The sequence below is a fragment of the Bombina bombina genome, chromosome 2 (genome assembly GCF_027579735.1).
Source record: "Bombina bombina isolate aBomBom1 chromosome 2, aBomBom1.pri, whole genome shotgun sequence".
Classification (NCBI taxonomy): domain Eukaryota; kingdom Metazoa; phylum Chordata; class Amphibia; order Anura; family Bombinatoridae; genus Bombina; species Bombina bombina.
The window spans coordinates 170,082,311-170,099,618 of NC_069500.1; the positions used below are offsets into that span (position 1 = coordinate 170,082,311).

The window sequence follows — 17,308 nt, forward strand, 5'->3', positions numbered from 1 at the left end:
GACAGAGGCCAGTTTGTCAAAACTTTTAAATTCCTGCCGTGTTCTTCTACTTCTCGCCCTTCAGTGGCTCAGTGTATGGAAGTAATCGGCTTAATGGTAGCGGCAATGGACATAGTGCCGTTTGCCCGCCTACATCTCAGACCGCTGCAACTCTGTATGCTCAGTCAGTGGAATGGGGATTACACATATCTACTAAATCTGGATCAAGAGAAAATACTGTTAACACTGAAATAATACTTAAGCCTTCTCTGCAGTGGTAGCGACTGGTAGCAGGCTTAGTGATAGCTTTGCATGGCATTGAAAAATATTGTTTTTTAATAAAACGTTTACTGGCATGTTATTCGTTTTTTGTGAGGTACTTTGGTGATAAATCGCTTTGGGCATGATTTTTTCCACATGGCTAACATATTTTTCTGCATGGAAACCGTTATATCAGGGCTCCCACTGTTGTGATTGGAGTGGGAGGGCCCTTGTTTTAGCGCCTTGTTGCGCAGTTAAAATTATTGCACAGTCTTTCTGCTTCTTCCTCCTTGATCCAGGACGTCTCTAGAGAGCTCAGGGGTCTGCAAATTTAATTTGTGAGGGAGGTAATCAGTCACAGCAGATCTGTGACAGTGTGCTGACTGTGATTAAAAGCGTTAAATCTTAATTGATATCTGTTTTATCCGTTTTGGGTATCGAGGGGTTAATCATCCTTTTGCTAATGGGTGCAATCCTCTGTTAATAATACACTTCTTATTAAGAATTGTTTAATTATAACTATTTTTGAAGCGCTGCAGCGTTTTTTTATATTGCTTGTAAAACTTATTGAAAGTGATTTCCAAGCTTGTTAGTTTTTCACTGCTAAGTCTGTTTTAAACATGTCTGATTCAGAGGAAACTGTTTGTTCATCATGTTCAAAAGCCAATGTGGAGCCCAATAGAACGATGTGTACCAATTGTATTGATATTGCTTTGAATAAAAGTCAATCTGTACCGATAAAGAAGCTATCACCAGACAACGAGGGGGAAGTTATGCCGCCTAACTCTCCTCACGTGTCAGTACCTGCGTCCCCCGCTCGGGAGATGCGCAGGATTGAGACACCTAGTACATCTAGGCCCTTACAAATCACTTTACATGATATGGCTAATGTTATGAAAGAAGTATTATATAATATGCCCGAATTAAGGGGCAAACGCGATAGCTCTGGGTTAAGGACAGAGCGCGCTGATGACACGAGAGCCATGTCTGATACTGCGTCACAATTTGCAGAACATGAGGACGGTGAGCTTCATTCTGTCGGTGACGGTTCTGATCCGGGGAGACCGGATTCAGAAATTTCAAATTTTAAATTTAAGCTTGAGAACCTCCGTGTGTTACTAGGGGAGGTATTAGCGGCTCTGAATGATTGCAACTCAGTGGCAATTCCAGAGAAATTGTGTAGGTTGGATAGATACTATGCGGTACCGGTGTGTACTGACGTTTTTCCTATACCAAAAAGACTTACAGAAATTATAAGTAAGGAGTGGGATAGACCCGGTGTGCCTTTTTCCCCTCCCCCGATATTTAGAAAAATGTTCCCTATAGACGCCACCACACGAGACTTATGGCAGACGGTCCCTAAGGTGGAGGCAGCAGTTTCTACGTTAGCCAAGCGTACCACTATCCCGGTGGAGGATAGTTGTGCTTTCTCAGATCCAATGGATAAAAAATTGGAGGGTTATCTTAAGAAAATGTTTGTTCAACAGGGTTTTATATTGCAGCCTCTTACGGCTGCAGCGGCATTCTGGTTTGAGTCTCTGGAAGAGGCGATTCGCACAGAGCCGTTGGATGAGGCCTTGAGCAAAGTTAGAACCCTTAAGCAAGCTAATGCGTTTGTTTCTGATGCCGTAGTACATCTAACCAAACTTACGGCTAAAAATTCCGGATTCGCCATACCAAGTAAAGAGAGAGGCATTTCTACAATGTGTACAAGACCTCTTAATCATGGGGGTGATCCACTCAGTTCCGCGATCGGAACAGGGACAAGGATTTTACTCAAATCTATTTGTGGTTCCCAAAAAAGAGGGAACCTTCAGACCAATCTTGGACTTAAAGATCTTAAACAAATTCTTAAGGGTACCATCGTTCAAGATGGAAACCATTCGAACCATCCTACCCATGATCCAAGAGGGTCAATATATGACCACGGTGGACTTAAAGGATGCTTACCTTCATATACCGATTCACAAAGATCATTATCGGTACCTGAGGTTTGCCTTTCTAGACAGGCATTACCAGTTTGTGGCTATTCCCTTCGGGTTAGCCACGGCCCCGATAATTTTTACGAAGGTTCTGGGCTCACTTCTGGCGGTACTAAGACCACGAGGCATATCGGTGGCTCCGTACCTAGACGACATTCTGATACAAGCGTCAAGTTTTCAAAAGGCAAAGTCTCTCATACAGAGATAGTTCTAGCATTTCTGAGGTCGCATGGGTGGAAAGTGAACGTGGAAAAGAGTTCTCTGTTACCACTCACAAGGGTTCCTTTTCTAGGGACTCTTATAGATTCTGTAGAGATGAAGATTTACCTGACGGAGTCCAGGTTATCAAAGATTCTCAATGCTTGCCGTGTCCTTCATTCCATTCCAAGCCCATCAGTAGCTCAGTGCATGGAGGTAATCGGCTTAATGGTCGCGGCGATGGACATAGTGCCATTTGCGCGCCTGCATCTCAGACCGCTGCAACTATGCATGCTCAGTCAATGAAACGGGGATTACTCAGATCTGTCCCCTTTGCTAAATCTGGACCAGGAGACCAGAGATTCGCTTCTCTGGTGGTTGTCACCGGTTCATCTGTCCAAAGGAATGACCTTTCGCAGGCCAGATTGGACGATTGTAACAACGGATGCCAGCCTTCTAGGCTGGGGAGCAGTCTGGAATTCCCTGAAGGCTCAGGGATCGTGGACTCAGGAGGAGAAACTCCTCCCAATAAACATTCTAGAATTAAGAGCAATATTCAATGCTCTTCTAGCTTGGCCTCAGTTAGCAAAGCTGAGGTTCATCAGATTTCAGTCGGACAATATCACGACTGTGGCTTACATCAATCATCGAGGGGGAACCAGGAGTTCCCTAGCGATGTTGGAAGTCTCGAAGATAATTCGCTGGGCAGAGTCTCACTCTTGCCACCTGTCAGCGATTCACATCCCAGGCGTAGAGAACTGGGAGGCGGATTTCCTAAGTCGCCAGACTTTTCATCCGGGAGAGTGGGAACTTCACCCGGAGGTATTTTCTCAACTGATTCGTCGTTGGGGCAAACCAGATCTGGATCTCATGGCATCTCGCCAGAACGCGAAGCTTCCTTGTTACGGATCCAGGTCCAGGGACCCGGGAGCGGTGCTGGTAGATGCATTAGCAGCCCCTTGGGTTTTCAACATAGCTTATGTGTTTCCACCATTTCCGTTGCTACCTCGGCTGATTGCCAGGATCAAACAGGAGAGGGCATTGGTAATTCTGATAGCGCCTGCGTGGCCACGCAGGACCTGGTATGCAGATTTAGTGGACATGTCGTCCTGTCCACCATGGTCTCTTCCTCTGAGGCAGGACCTTCTAATTCAGGGTCCTTTCAACCATCCAAACCTAATTTCTCTGAGGCTGACTGCCTGGAAATTGAACGCTTGATTCTATCAAAGCTTGGGTTTTCGGATTTGGTTATTGATACATTAATACAGGCTCGGAAACCTGTGACAAGAAAAATTTACCATAAGATATGGCGTAAATATTTATATTGGTGCGAATCCAAGAGTTACTCATGGAGTAAGGTTAGGATTCCTAGGATATTAGCTTTTCTACAAGAGGGTTTAGAAAAGGGTTTATCCGCTAGTTCGCTAAAGGGACAGATTTCAGCTCTGTCTATTCTTTTACACAAACGTCTGGCAGAGCATCCAGACGTCCAGGCCTTTTGTCAGGCTTTGGCTAGAATTGAGCCTGTGTTTAAAGCTGTTGCTCCTCCGTGGAGCTTAAACTTGGTTCTTAAAGTTCTTCAGGGTGTTCCGTTTGAACCCCTTCATTCCATTGATATTAAGCTTTTATCTTGGAAAGTTTTGTTTTTGATGGCTATTTCCTCGGCTCGACGAGTCTCTGAGTTATCTGCCTTACATTGTGACTCTCCTTATCTGATCTTTCATTCAGATAAGGTAGTTCTGCGTACTAAACCTGGGTTTTTACCTAAGGTTGTTTCTAACAGGAATATCAATCAGGAGATTGTTGTTCCATCGTTATGTCCTAATCCTTCTTCAAAGAAGGAACGTCTTTTGCATAATCTAGACGTGGTCTGTGCCCTGAAGTTCTACTTACAGGCAACTAAAGATTTTAGACAAACTTCTTCTCTGTTTGTCGTTTACTCTGGACAGAGGAGAGGTCAAAAGGCTTCGGCTACCTCTCTCTCTTTTTGGCTTCGTAGCATAATACGTTTAGCCTATGAGACTGCTGGACAGCAGCCTCCTGAAAGAATTACAGCTCATTCCACTAGAGCTGTGGCTTCCACCTGGGCCTTTAAGAATGAGGCCTATGTTGAACAGATTTGCAAGGCTGCAACTTGGTCTTCACTTCATACTTTTTCCAAATTTTCCAAATTTGACACTTTCGCTTCTTCGGAGGCTGGTTTTGGGAGAAAGGTTCTACAGGCAGTGGTTCCTTCTGTTTAATGTTCCTGCCTTGTCCCTCCCATCATCAGTGTACTTAGCTTTGGTATTGGTATCCCATAAGTAATGGATGACCCGTGGACTGAACACACTTAACAAGAGAAAACATAATTTATGCTTACCTGATAAATTTATTTCTCTTGTAGTGTGTTCAGTCCACGGCCCGCCCTGTCTTTTTCAGGCAGGTTCTAAATTTTAAATTATAACTCCAGTCACCACTGCACCTTATAGTTTCTCCTTTCTCGTCTTGTTTCGGTCGAATGACTGGATATGACATGTGAGGGGAGGAGCTATATAGCAGCTCTGCTTGGGTGATCCTCTTGCAACTTCCTGTTGGGAAGGAGAATATATCCCATAAGTAATGGATGACCCGTGGACTGAACACACTACAAGAGAAATAAATTTATCAGGTAAGCATAAATTTATGTTTTTTCTTGTTATCCTTTATTGAAAAGTTGGGATGTAAGCTCATGTGTGCACGTGTCCACAACACTATATAGCAGCAGTTTTGCAACAATGTTATACATTAGCAGGAGCACTAGATGGCAGCACTATTTCCTGTCATGTAGTACTTTAGGCATGTGCACGCTATATGGTCACCACATTCCCCATATCCGGTAGTAACGTAAAAACAGAAAGCCGGATGTGACTTTTTTTTCCGTAAACCAGAAGTCACGTAATTGTACCCACAACATTGTATATGTATACGGGATACGTGCGTGCAAGCCGGCGCATTTTTTGCCGGCTAATTCAAAAATTCTGATTTGTTGAAGAACCACATATATGGTCCAATTAAATCACACCTCTTTATGTCTTGAAAAAGGCCCATCACAGGGTTGAAACGCGTAGACTGGACTACAAGGAGGTGTCTATTCTTCCCGGGTGAGTCAGTTTCTGATTAGGCTCACTTAGTACATCGGTTTTTGCACATGGTGTTTTCCATTTATTTTTATAGGTGCCATCACTTGCCCTTAGGACGTTTCTAGGAGGGAAGCTTCTCACAGATCATTGTTCTTATCATTTAGGATTCCTTGACAATTTGTTCACCACTTCTGTGACTTTCTGATATACTTTAAGGATCATATCCCATGGGATTTTGAACATTATTTTTTACCAACTTCTTTTTTTTTTCTTCTTTTTTTGGCCACAAGGACATATTATTTTTTGTACACGTGTACTATACATATATTTCGTATATATTTGCTCTACTGTCTATGTTTATATTAGCACTTATAGGTAACACTTAGTTTATTGTTTTAACTTTTATACTATCTGTCAATTTAGTATTCACTTATCTTTTGTTGTTTCTCATGTACTCATTTATTACTGTCAGTCTGACTCACCAAGTCGACTAGGTCCTAGGTGCATTAGCATACACCTTTCTATAGCATACCAGCAATTGTACCAGCTATTGTTTTCTCCTTTTTGGTTGTAGGAGTATCTGATACCTCAGCTACCTCGTTCTTTAGTAACCAGTTACTTATTTCGCATATAGCTGTTTGCACTTTTTATGTTTTATCAATAAATATCTGTTTTTATCCTTTTACTTTGAATATCACCCTTAGCCTTTTTTGGCGCTCCTGTATTTTGTTTTTCAATGTGCACGCTACCTACCTAGGTATCCCTTCAACAAAGAATAACATGAGAACTAAACAAATTTGATAATAGAAGTAAACTGTTCCTTTAAAATTGCATAATAACCTTACTATTTTTGTTGCAAATTCCTCTGCCAATACATCCAAGAATTATACTGGCCTTACTCGCTGCAATACCACATTGTTTACTACATAATAAGAATTCCCAAGTCCCATTCCTCATTTGTAACAGTCGGTAAAGTGCCATTGAGTCTGTAATTAAAGTTTGGACTTTTCTTGCCTTAATACATAATTTTACACTTTATAGTGTTAAACTTGAGATCCCAGTCATTAATCTAATCCTCTAATTCTTGTATATCACTTCTCATTTTGTCTACCCCCACTGGAACATCTACTCTATTACAGATTTTTGTATGATCTGCAAACGGACATACTGATGTCTCTGATTAAATATGTAACAAAACAGGCCCCAGGACTGACCCCTTAGGAACACCACAAGTAACATCCCACTCTGCTGAATATTCTCCATTTACTAAGAGACTGTTTTCTTTCCTTAAAGGGACAGTATACACCAATTTTCATATAACTGCATATAAAGAATAATATGCACAGATACTGATGTTAAAATCCAGTTTAAAACATTTTAAAAACTTAATTAGAAGCTCCCAGTTTAGCATTGTTGAAAAGGTTAGGCTGGGACACCCAGTGTAATGGGCTGAAAAGCAAAAAGAGCAGACCCCCCGCCCCTTCATATGAAAAGACATTTTACACAAACAGGAGCAAGCTGGAGTAGGGTAGTCTACTACTAAAACTTTTGGCTTGGTTAGGAGTCTGAAAAGAAACGCAATGTTATTTAAAAATAAGCAAAACTACATTTTTTACCAAAAAAAAACCCTGTATGGGCTATATAAATGGATCATCGACCAAACATTTATGCAAAGAAAAATCTAGTGTACAATGTCCCTTTAAAGGGACACTAAATACGAATTGTAAACTAGGTGATTATAAACCTTCATATATAGGAATCATTTTGCAATTAAAACTGCAGCTTTATTTTGTCAAATGAGTATATAGTTTTACGTTCTTTTTACTAATTTCCTTGTCCTCCAGAACCAATCACAAACTAATATTCATATATAACACAAACTCTGTTTGCACATGTGCAGACTAGGGTAGCCTGCACTCTTGTATTCCTTTAACGTGGTTTAGCACTGATTCAGCTTGGTTACTATTGCAAAGAATAATTTGTCTATCATTATTGTTGATGCAAAACTGATAATCCACCTTTTAAAGCATGTGATACCATAGAAGCATAGGAAGGGAGGGAAAAGTAAACAAAAGCTTGCATAAATTGCCTTAAAGTATTAACTCAATCCTCCCTGGAAGTAAGTGAAACACATATTTTAGAGGTATTTGTTCTTTAGATGGTGCATTGCCACAGATAATTTAATATCATTCACTTTATTATTTTGCAAACATGTTTGCTTCTCTCTAATTTGTCTTAACAGAAGCCGTTCACGTAACAGATCACGCTCCATACATAAAGAAAAGAAAAAATCCAAAAGTCCTCACAAGAAACGCTCCAGATCCAAGGATAGGCGAAAGTCAAAAAGTCGTTCACGCTCCAGGTATTACAAGAAAAAATCTGTTTATGGGGGTTCTTATGTGAGCTTTAAGAGTGTATTTCCTTTAATATTTTACTTTGAGCAAGTGGTTTAAGCCCTAGTTTCTCAACATGTGGTACATGTGCCCCTGGGGGTACCTGGGGCTTTGGTAACGGGTTCTCAGTGGCGTGCCCTTTCATCATCTATTATCTATTGGGCATTTCACTTATTTATGTTACCTAATATTATTTATGTGCATTTGGGGGTACATAGGACAAATATTTATACCTGATGGGATACTTGCTACAAAAGGGTGAGAAACACGGGTCTAAGCAATGTTTATATGGTATTAAAGTGCCATACAATATTTTGTTATGTAGATATTGTAGCAGGGTCAATTAAGGTAAAACAGTGTGTGTGGGGAAAAGTGTGGGGGAAAAAAAGCTTATAGCATATTTTAATAAAATTTCCAAAATTCTGCCCCCCCCCCCCTCCCTCAGTGTCCTACTCCATACCTTGTGCTGTCATATAACAAGTTTGCACGTGAAGATAATTATGCAAGAAAGGGGGTTTATTATTGGTTATTTGTAGAGCACCAACAGATTCCAAAGCAACGGAAATTTTCCGTCTTGGACAGGTTTCCGTCTTATACAGTTAGTAACTGATGGAGCATCTTTTGACATGTGCAAATTCAAAAATGGCAGAATAATGTTACTGTATTGGTCATGAAGCCAGTCTGACCTTCCTTGCCGCAAGGGAGCATAGGATTGAATTCCTGACCAATTAGGAAGTCGGGCGGCAGGTAATGACCTGCTGTCCAGCTTCCTGATTGGCTGGGAAGCCATTTCCATGTTCCCTCGCGGCATTGCAGGTCTCCCTCTGACCGTCAGTTCTGGTATCAGAGCATTTTGGCGCAAATGCTCAGGATCAGCACCATATCATAAAGTACCAATATCAGTGCATCCCTAATCAGAATCAATTTCTTGTTTTTCTTGCATTCAAGTAAAAAAAACAGTATCATTTTTCTGCTTAATCATTAGTCTTTTATTTAGTTTTTATCTGGATTACCTTTTTTTCCTCTAACACAGAAAATGGGTGAGAAAACATAAATTGTATACAAACACAGTACAGTACTGTATTAAAAGATTATGTGTTGCATCAATTACTGTTCAGTAATACAGTACACAAACTTTAAGTCTTCTAAACTGTACCTGTACAGTATGCAGTACAAAGACATCTACAGGTGCAGTATCTATTGTGCACAGATACAGGTACAGTAATCACACCTTATGCAAACATTTTAAATACTGTAAAATGTACAGTAAAATACTGTAAAAATAAAAATACAGGTACCGTTCTGTACTCTACATGTACGTGCTTTTTATTTTTTAGTGTACACCTGTACTGTACAATATTGTATCTGGATTTATTTTTACAGTTCTGTACTACAGTACTTTTTTATTCTAACATTAAATGGAACAGTACTGAACATTATTACCGGTAAAAGATTAACTGTAATTGTTGCATCAACTTGGTTCACAATTACAGTAATACAGTACACAAACTTAAACTCTTCTAAATACAGTACAATCACAGCTACAGTATCTATTGTGCGCAATGCCCACTAATACAGTAATCACATACAGTAATATGCAAACATTTTAAACTACAGTACTGTAAATACTTTACAGTAAAATATTGAAAATAAAAATACCTGTGCAAGTACTGTTAATAAAATAAAGTACAGTACTGTAAATAAAAATACAGGTACTGTACTCTACCTGTACATACTTTTAATTTTTTTAGTGTACACCTGTTCTATACAGTACAGTATCTGGATTTATTTCTACAGTACTGTACTTCAGTACTTTTTTATTGTAACAGAAAATGGTACAGTACTGAACATCATTAAAAGATTCATTATTGCATCAACTTTTTTCATAATTACTGTACTGTAATACACAAACTTCAACTCTTCTCACTACAGTACTGTACAGTACAATTACAGGTACAGTATCTATTGAGCGCAATGCCCACTAATAATCACATCTTATGCAAACATTTTAAAGTACAGTACTGTAAATAAAATATGTACAGTACTGTAAATAAAAATACAGTACAATTACTGTAAATAACATAATGTACTTAAAATAGTGTACAACTACTGAAAATAAAATTCTGTAAATAAAAACACAGGTACTGTACTCTACCTGTACGTACCTTAAAATTTTTAGTGTACACCTGTACAGTACAGTACTGTATATGGATTTATTTTACAGTACTTTACTTCAGTACTTTTTCATTCTAACAGAATATGGCTATGAAGACTAACTATATTCTATACAAATACAGTACTGAACATTATTAAGTGTAAAAGATTAATTGTTGCATCAACTTTGTTCACAATTACTGTAATACAGTAAACATTTTAAAGTACAGTACTGTATAGTTTTTTGTATCCAATCCAGTACTGTATTTTATTTTTTTTTAGCTGCAGATGGAGACAATGTTTACATACTGTAGATTACTTTTTTAATCAAGTTCAATACTGTACTTTAAAATGTTTGTACTGTACTGTTGCTGGAGAGGTCTTGCTTGAAGGTCCGGATACAGAATGATCTGGAACAGGCCAGTGTGTTCTAAAACAGGGAAATTCAGTAGTTAGTCATCAGACATAATGATCATAAACAAAACATTCAACAGTACTGTTGAATAATGTACAGTACTGTACTAAAAAACAGTACAGTATTGTATTTAAGCTTTACATACTCTTATACAGTACTGTACTGTATTTAGATAGTGTACTACAGTTACTGTCTACTGTATGTTTTTACTGTACATACCTGTACCTTTATTGGTTTTCTTGTCCCCACAGTGCCAATAACGTTGTTTGTTTTCTTGGGGCATTGGTTATCCTTTTTTCAATTAAATGTCTAGTGGATGTTATTGGTTCTAGAAGCTCCGGGCAGTTATTAAATAATGCAAACTCTTGCAACTGGTGAACTTTCTCTAGAGCATCTTGGTAGCTTTTGATTGCTGGTTCACTGGGAATTTCTGTGGTTTCAGCACTTTGATCGTCATCCATGTTCTCATCACTATCTTGTTGTTGATCTAAAAGTTCCACAGCATTTGTAAATGTGCTTTCCGTCGCAAGTTCTTTGTCTATGTCAATGTAACGGTCTATTTCACTGTCAACAAGACCTCCTTGCTGGAATAAGGAACGAATATCATTGTTTTCTTCTACAGTCACCTGTATTATTTCTGGCAATTCTTCATTATCGTTCCTGTTTGAATTAGAGAAACCAGCTTTTACAAAGCACTTGCAAATGGCATCAGCAGAAATAGACTTGCATGACATAGAAATCCAGTTGACAGCATCAAGGAATGTTATGGACTTGGCAAGCTGGTGTTCATTTTGTGTGGTAGAAATTTTTGCAACCAAGGACTGTAGCAATAATTTTCTATAGTATGTCTTCATCGTGTAGATAACACCTTGGTCCATTGGCTGTGTTACGCTTGTTGTGTTTGCAGGGAACCAGGCTAATTTTACATTGCTAAGTTTCAGATGCGGATGGCAGGTAGCGTTATCCAAAAACAGGATGACTTTATGACCTTCTCTCTATTTTTCTGTCAAAAATCTTGAGCCATTCAGACATTAGTTCTGCGGTCATCCAGGCTTTTTTATTTGCACGCCAAATAACGGGAAGCTGTGTAGTGTCTATGTTTTTGAAGCAACGTGGCTTTGCTGCCTTACCAATCACAAGAGGCTTCTCCAATCTCCCATCCATGTTTCCACAGAGGAACACGTCAATCTTTCCTTGGATAACTTTCCTCCTGTGCATTTTTCACGTTTAACAGCCAGAGGTTTTGAAGGTGGCAACCTAAAGAATAGGCCAGTTTCATCGCCATTGTAGATATCTTTTGTAGCGTATGGTTCCTTAAGCATTTTGAGCTTTTCTTCCCATTGGCTAACAGTTTCTTGATCTACATCCTTTGCTTTTCCACAGATTTCATTCCATACAATGCAATGCCTCCTTTTAAAACTTTCCAACCAGCCATTAGATGCCTTAAAATCTGTTTTGCCTAATTCTTTGGCTAGTTCGAGGGCTTGTGTTTGTAGTATAGGACCAGAAATTGGTACATTTTTAGAGCGTGCGGCTACAAACCATTCCCACAGGAGCTTGTTTAAATCTTCATTTCCAGTTGCCTTCGCTTTCCTCTTCACTTCGCCATTGCCAGCTAACCATTCTTCCATGATTTTCTCTTTATTTTTGATAGCTTCATAAATTTGTGTTTTGCCACACTTAAATTTCTCAACGCATTGTTTTACAGACAACTTATCTTTTGTGTAGGCCTCAATCACTTTAACTTTCATAGCAAGAGTAAGAGTGTTGCATTTTCTAGGAGCCATTCTTTGTCACACACCTCTTAAGTTTCAGCATCCGTCCCAACACCCCTTCCGTTTCAGGGTCTTTCCAACACCACTTCCGCTTCCTTCCCACACCACTAACGTTTCTGCATCCTTCTCACATCACTTCCGTGTCAGCGTCTGTTCCGTCGTCTTGTTCTTACCTCACTTCCGTTCCGCGGCTTATCCAGGTAAGTGAACCAAATGTATGCGCAATTAACACTGTGACCACTTTCCGTTTCTGCGTTGGACAGTTTCCGGCTTATCCAGGTAGTAAAACAATGAAAGTATACACTAAGCGCCGGGACGAAGGGATATTTCCGACATGGACAGGTTTCACTGTGTGTGTGTGTGTGTGTGTATATATATATATATATATATATATATATATATATATAATTTTTTTTTTTTAAATAAGCACTCACTGGACTTCAGTCAACTGTGACAAAAAATATATTCTTTAATGTGACGTTTCGGGACACAGTCCGTTCTTCTGACAGACAACTAGTGCAAAAATCAAACTTTTAAAGATCTTTGTAACCCTCCCCCTTCATCACAGCCATTCCCAGCTGTCCGTGTACAAAACAACTTAGTGACCTCATAAGTTAACCTACATACAATGTTAATTCAGGAACCTTAACGCACCCTGCTCAAAGGTTATCTGCTGCTCATTGGTTGCCAAGAAAGGCTATTGTTTACATGAATATTTTAATTTTGTATCGGCTTAAGATAGTTGGATATAGTGTATCACTGCTGATCAACTGGGTGGCATCATACAATATACAATATTTTCTCACTTTGGTTTATATAATTTATCATTATGAAATGAACACAGTTTGTGGTTCCTGAATTAACATTGTATGTAGGTTAACTTATAAGGTCACTAAGTTTGTTTTGCACACGTACAGCTGGGATTGGCTGTGAGGAAGAGGGGAGGGTTACAAAGATCTTTAAAATTTAGATTTTTGCACTAGTTTGTCATAGGAAGGGACTGTTTGTGTCCCAAAACGTCACATTAAAGAATATTTCTCCAACATAGGTGTGTCCGGTCCACGGCGTCATCCTTACTTGTGGGATATTCTCTTCCCCAACAGGAAATGGCAAAGAGCCCAGCAAAGCTGGTCACATGATCCCTCCTAGGCTCCGCCTTCCCCAGTCATTCTCTTTGCCGTTGCACAGGCAACATCTCCACGGAGATGGCTAAGAGTTTTTTGGTGTTTAAATGTAGTTTTTATTCTTCAATCAAGAGTTTATTTTAAAATAGTGCTGGTATGTACTATTTACTCTGAAACAGAAAGGAGATGAAGATTTCTGTTTGTAAGAGGAAAATGATTTTAGCAACCGTTACTAAAATCGATGGCTGTTTCCACACAGGACTGTTGAGATGAATTAACTTCAGTTGGGGGAAACAGTGAGCAGACTTTTGCTGCTTGAGGTATGACACATTTCTAACAAGACTTGGTAATGCTGGAAGCTGTCATTTTCCCTATGGGATCCGGTAAGCCATTTTCTTAATTTTTAATATAAGAATAAAGGGCTTCACAAGGGCTTTAAAGACTGGTAGACATTTTTCTGGGCTAAAACGATTACTTTATAAGCATATTTAATGGTTTATAACTTTGAAGAGTTATTTTAATCTTGGGAATTCTGTTAAAAAAACGGCAGGCACTGTATTGGATACCTTTTTCACTGGGGGCCTTTTCTAGTCATAGGCAGAGCCTCATTTTCGCGCCACTAATGCGCAGTTGTTTTTGAGAAGCATGGCAGGCAGATGCATGTGTGAGGAGCTCAGATCCACTGAAAAAGCTTATTCAAGGCGTCATTTGGTATCGTATTCCCCTCTGGGCTTGGTTGGGTCTCAGCAAAGCAGATACCAGGGACTGTATAGGGGTTAAATGTAAAAACGGCTCCGGTTCCGTTATTTTAAGAGTTAAAGCTTTCAAATTTGGTGTGCAATACTTTTAAGGCTTTAAGACACTGTGGTGAAATTTTGGTGAATTTTGAACAATTCCTTCATACTTTTGCGCATATTCAGTAATAAAGTGTGTTCAGTTTAAAATTTAAAGTGACAGTAACGGTTTTATTTTAAAACGTTTTTTGTGCTTTGTTATCAAGTTTATGCCTATTAACATGTCTGAACTATCAGACGATGTTCTGTATGTTCGGAAGCCAAGGTTCCTCTCCATTTAAATATATGTGATGAATGTGACAAACAAAGTAGGGACAATGATGCCACTGATAATAATGTTGCCCAAAATGATTCCTTAAGTGAGGGGAGTAAGCATGGTACTGCATCATCTCCTTCTATGTCTACACCAGTCTTGCCCACTCAGGAGGTCCCTAGTGCATCTAGTGCGCCAATCCTCCTTACTATGCAACAATTAACGGCTGTAATGGATAATTCTATTAAAAACATTTTAGCCGAAATGCCCACTTATCAGCGAAAGCGCGACTGCTCTGTTTTAGATACTGAAGAGCATGAGGACGCTGATAATGGTTCTGACATGCCCTTACACCAGTCTGAAGGGGCCAGGGATGTTTTGTCTGAGGGAGAAATTTCAGATTCAGGAAAAATTTCTCAACAAGCTGAACCTGACGTTATTACATTCAAATTTAAATTGGAACATCTCCGCGCTCTGCTTAAGGAGGTGTTATCTACTCTGGATGATTGTGACAATTTGGTCATTCCAGAGAAATTATGTAAGATGGACAAGTTCCTAGAGGTCCCGGTGCCCCCCGAAGCTTTTCCTATACCCAAGCGGGTGGCGGACATTGTAAATAAAGAATGGGAAAGGCCCGGCATACCTTTTGTCCCTCCCCCTATATTTAAGAAATTATTTCCTATGGTCGACCCCAGGAAGGACTTATGGCAGACAGTCCCCAAGGTCGAGGGGGTGGTTTCTACTCTAAACAAACGCACCACTATCCCTATAGAAGATAGTTGTGCTTTCAAAGATCCTATGGATAAAAAATTAGAGGGTTTGCTTAAAAAGATGTTTGTTCAGCAAGGTTACCTTCTACAACCAATTTCATGCATTGTTCCTGTCACTACAGCAGCGTGTTTCTGGTTCGAAGAACTAGAAAAGTCGCTCAATAAAGCATCTTCTTATGAGGAGGTTATGGACAGAGTTCAAGCACTTAAATTGGCTAACTCTTTTACCTTAGACGCCACTTTGCAATTAGCTAGATTAGCGGCGAAAAATTCAGGTTTTGCTATTGTGGCGCGCAGAGCGCTTTGGCTAAAGTCTTGGTCAGCGGATGTGTCCTCCAAGAACAAATTGCTTAACATCCCTTTCAAGGGGAAAACGCTGTTTGGCCCTGACTTGAAAGAGATTATTTCAGACATCACTGGGGGAAAGGGCCACGCCCTTCCTCAGGATAGGTCTTTTAAGGCTAAAAATAAAACTAATTTTCGTCCCTTTCGCAGAAACGGACCAGCCTCAAATTCTACATCCTCTAAGCAAGAGGGTAATTCTTCTCAAACCAAGCCAGCTGGAACAAAGGTAAGCAGGCCAAGAAGCCTGCTACCGCTACCAAGACAGCATGAGATGCTGGCCCCCGATCCGGGACCGGATCTGGTGGGGGGCAGACTCTCTCTCTTCGCTCAGGCTTGGGCAAGAGATGTTCAGGATCCTTGGGCGCTAGAAATAGTTTCTCAAGGTTATCTCCTGGAATTCAAGGAACTACCCCCAAGGGGAAGGTTCCACAGGTCTCAATTGTCTTCAGACCAAATAAAAAGACAGGCATTCTTACATTGTGTAGAAGACCTGTCAAAAATGGGAGTGATTCATCCTGTTCCATTAGGAGAACAAGGGATGGGGTTTTACTCCAATCTGTTCATAGTTCCCAAAAAAGAGGGAACATTCAGGCCAATTTTGGATCTCAAGATCCTAAACAAATTTCTCAGGGTTCCATCGTTCAAAATGGAAACCATTCGGACAATTCTTCCTACCATCCAGGAAGGTCAATTCATGACCACGGTGGATTTAAAGGATGCGTATCTACATATTCCTATCCACAAGGAACATCATCGGTTCCTAAGATTCGCCTTTCTGGACAAGCATTACCAGTTTGTGGCACTTCCATTCGGATTAGCCACTGCTCCAAGAATTTTCACAAAGGTACTAGGGTCCCTTCTAGCGGTGCTAAGGCCAAGGGGCATTGCAGTAGTACCTTACTTGGACGACATACTAATTCAAGCGTCGTCTCTGCCACAAGCAAAGGCTCATACGGACATTGTCCTAGCCTTTCTCAGATCTCACGGGTGGAAAGTGAACGTAGAAAAAAGTTCTCTATTCCCGTCAACAAGAGTTCCCTTCTTGGGAACAATAGACTCCTTAGAAATGAAGATTTTTCTGACAGAGGCCAGAAAATCAAAACTTCTAAGCTCTTGTCAAGTACTTCATTCTGTTCTTCTTCCTTCCATAGCGCAGTGCATGGAAGTAATAGGTTTGATGGTTGCGGCAATGGACATAGTTCCTTTTGCGCGAATTCATCTAAGACCATTACAACTGTGCATGCTCAGACAATGGAATGGGGATTATACAGACTTGTCCCCGACGATCCAAGTAGATCAGAGGACCAGAGATTCACTCCGTTGGTGGCTGACCCTGGACAACCTGTCTCGAGGGATGAGCTTCCGCAGACCAGAGTGGGTCATTGTCACGACCGACGCCAGTCTGGTGGGCTGGGGCGCGGTCTGGAAATCCCTGAAAGCTCAGGGTCTATGGTCTCGGGAAGAATCTCTTCTCCCGATAAACATTCTGGAACTGAGAGCGATATTCAATGCTCTCAAGGCTTGGCCTCAACTAGCAAAGGCCAAATTCATAAGGTTTCAATCAGACAACATGACGACTGTTGCATATATCAACCATCAGGGGGGAACAAGGAGTTCCCTGGCGATGGAAGAAGTGACCAAAGTAATTCAATGGGCGGAGATTCACTCCTGCCACTTGTCTGCAATCCACATCCCAGGAGTGGAAAATTGGGAAGCGGATTTTCTGAGTCGTCAGACATTTCATCCGGGGGAGTGGGAACTCCA

General features: G+C 40.3%; 1 protein-coding gene across 1 annotated transcript in view; it reads left to right on the forward strand.

Moving 5' to 3' along the window:
• The window catches only part of SREK1 (splicing regulatory glutamic acid and lysine rich protein 1), a gene marked incomplete in the record, with an annotated part of 208,720 nt that overhangs the window by 135,726 nt on the left and 55,686 nt on the right, over positions 1-17,308 (forward strand). Inside the window, 1 exon segment of the mRNA XM_053701343.1 lies at positions 7,764-7,883. Coding sequence (XP_053557318.1) covers positions 7,764-7,883 — 120 coding nt within the window.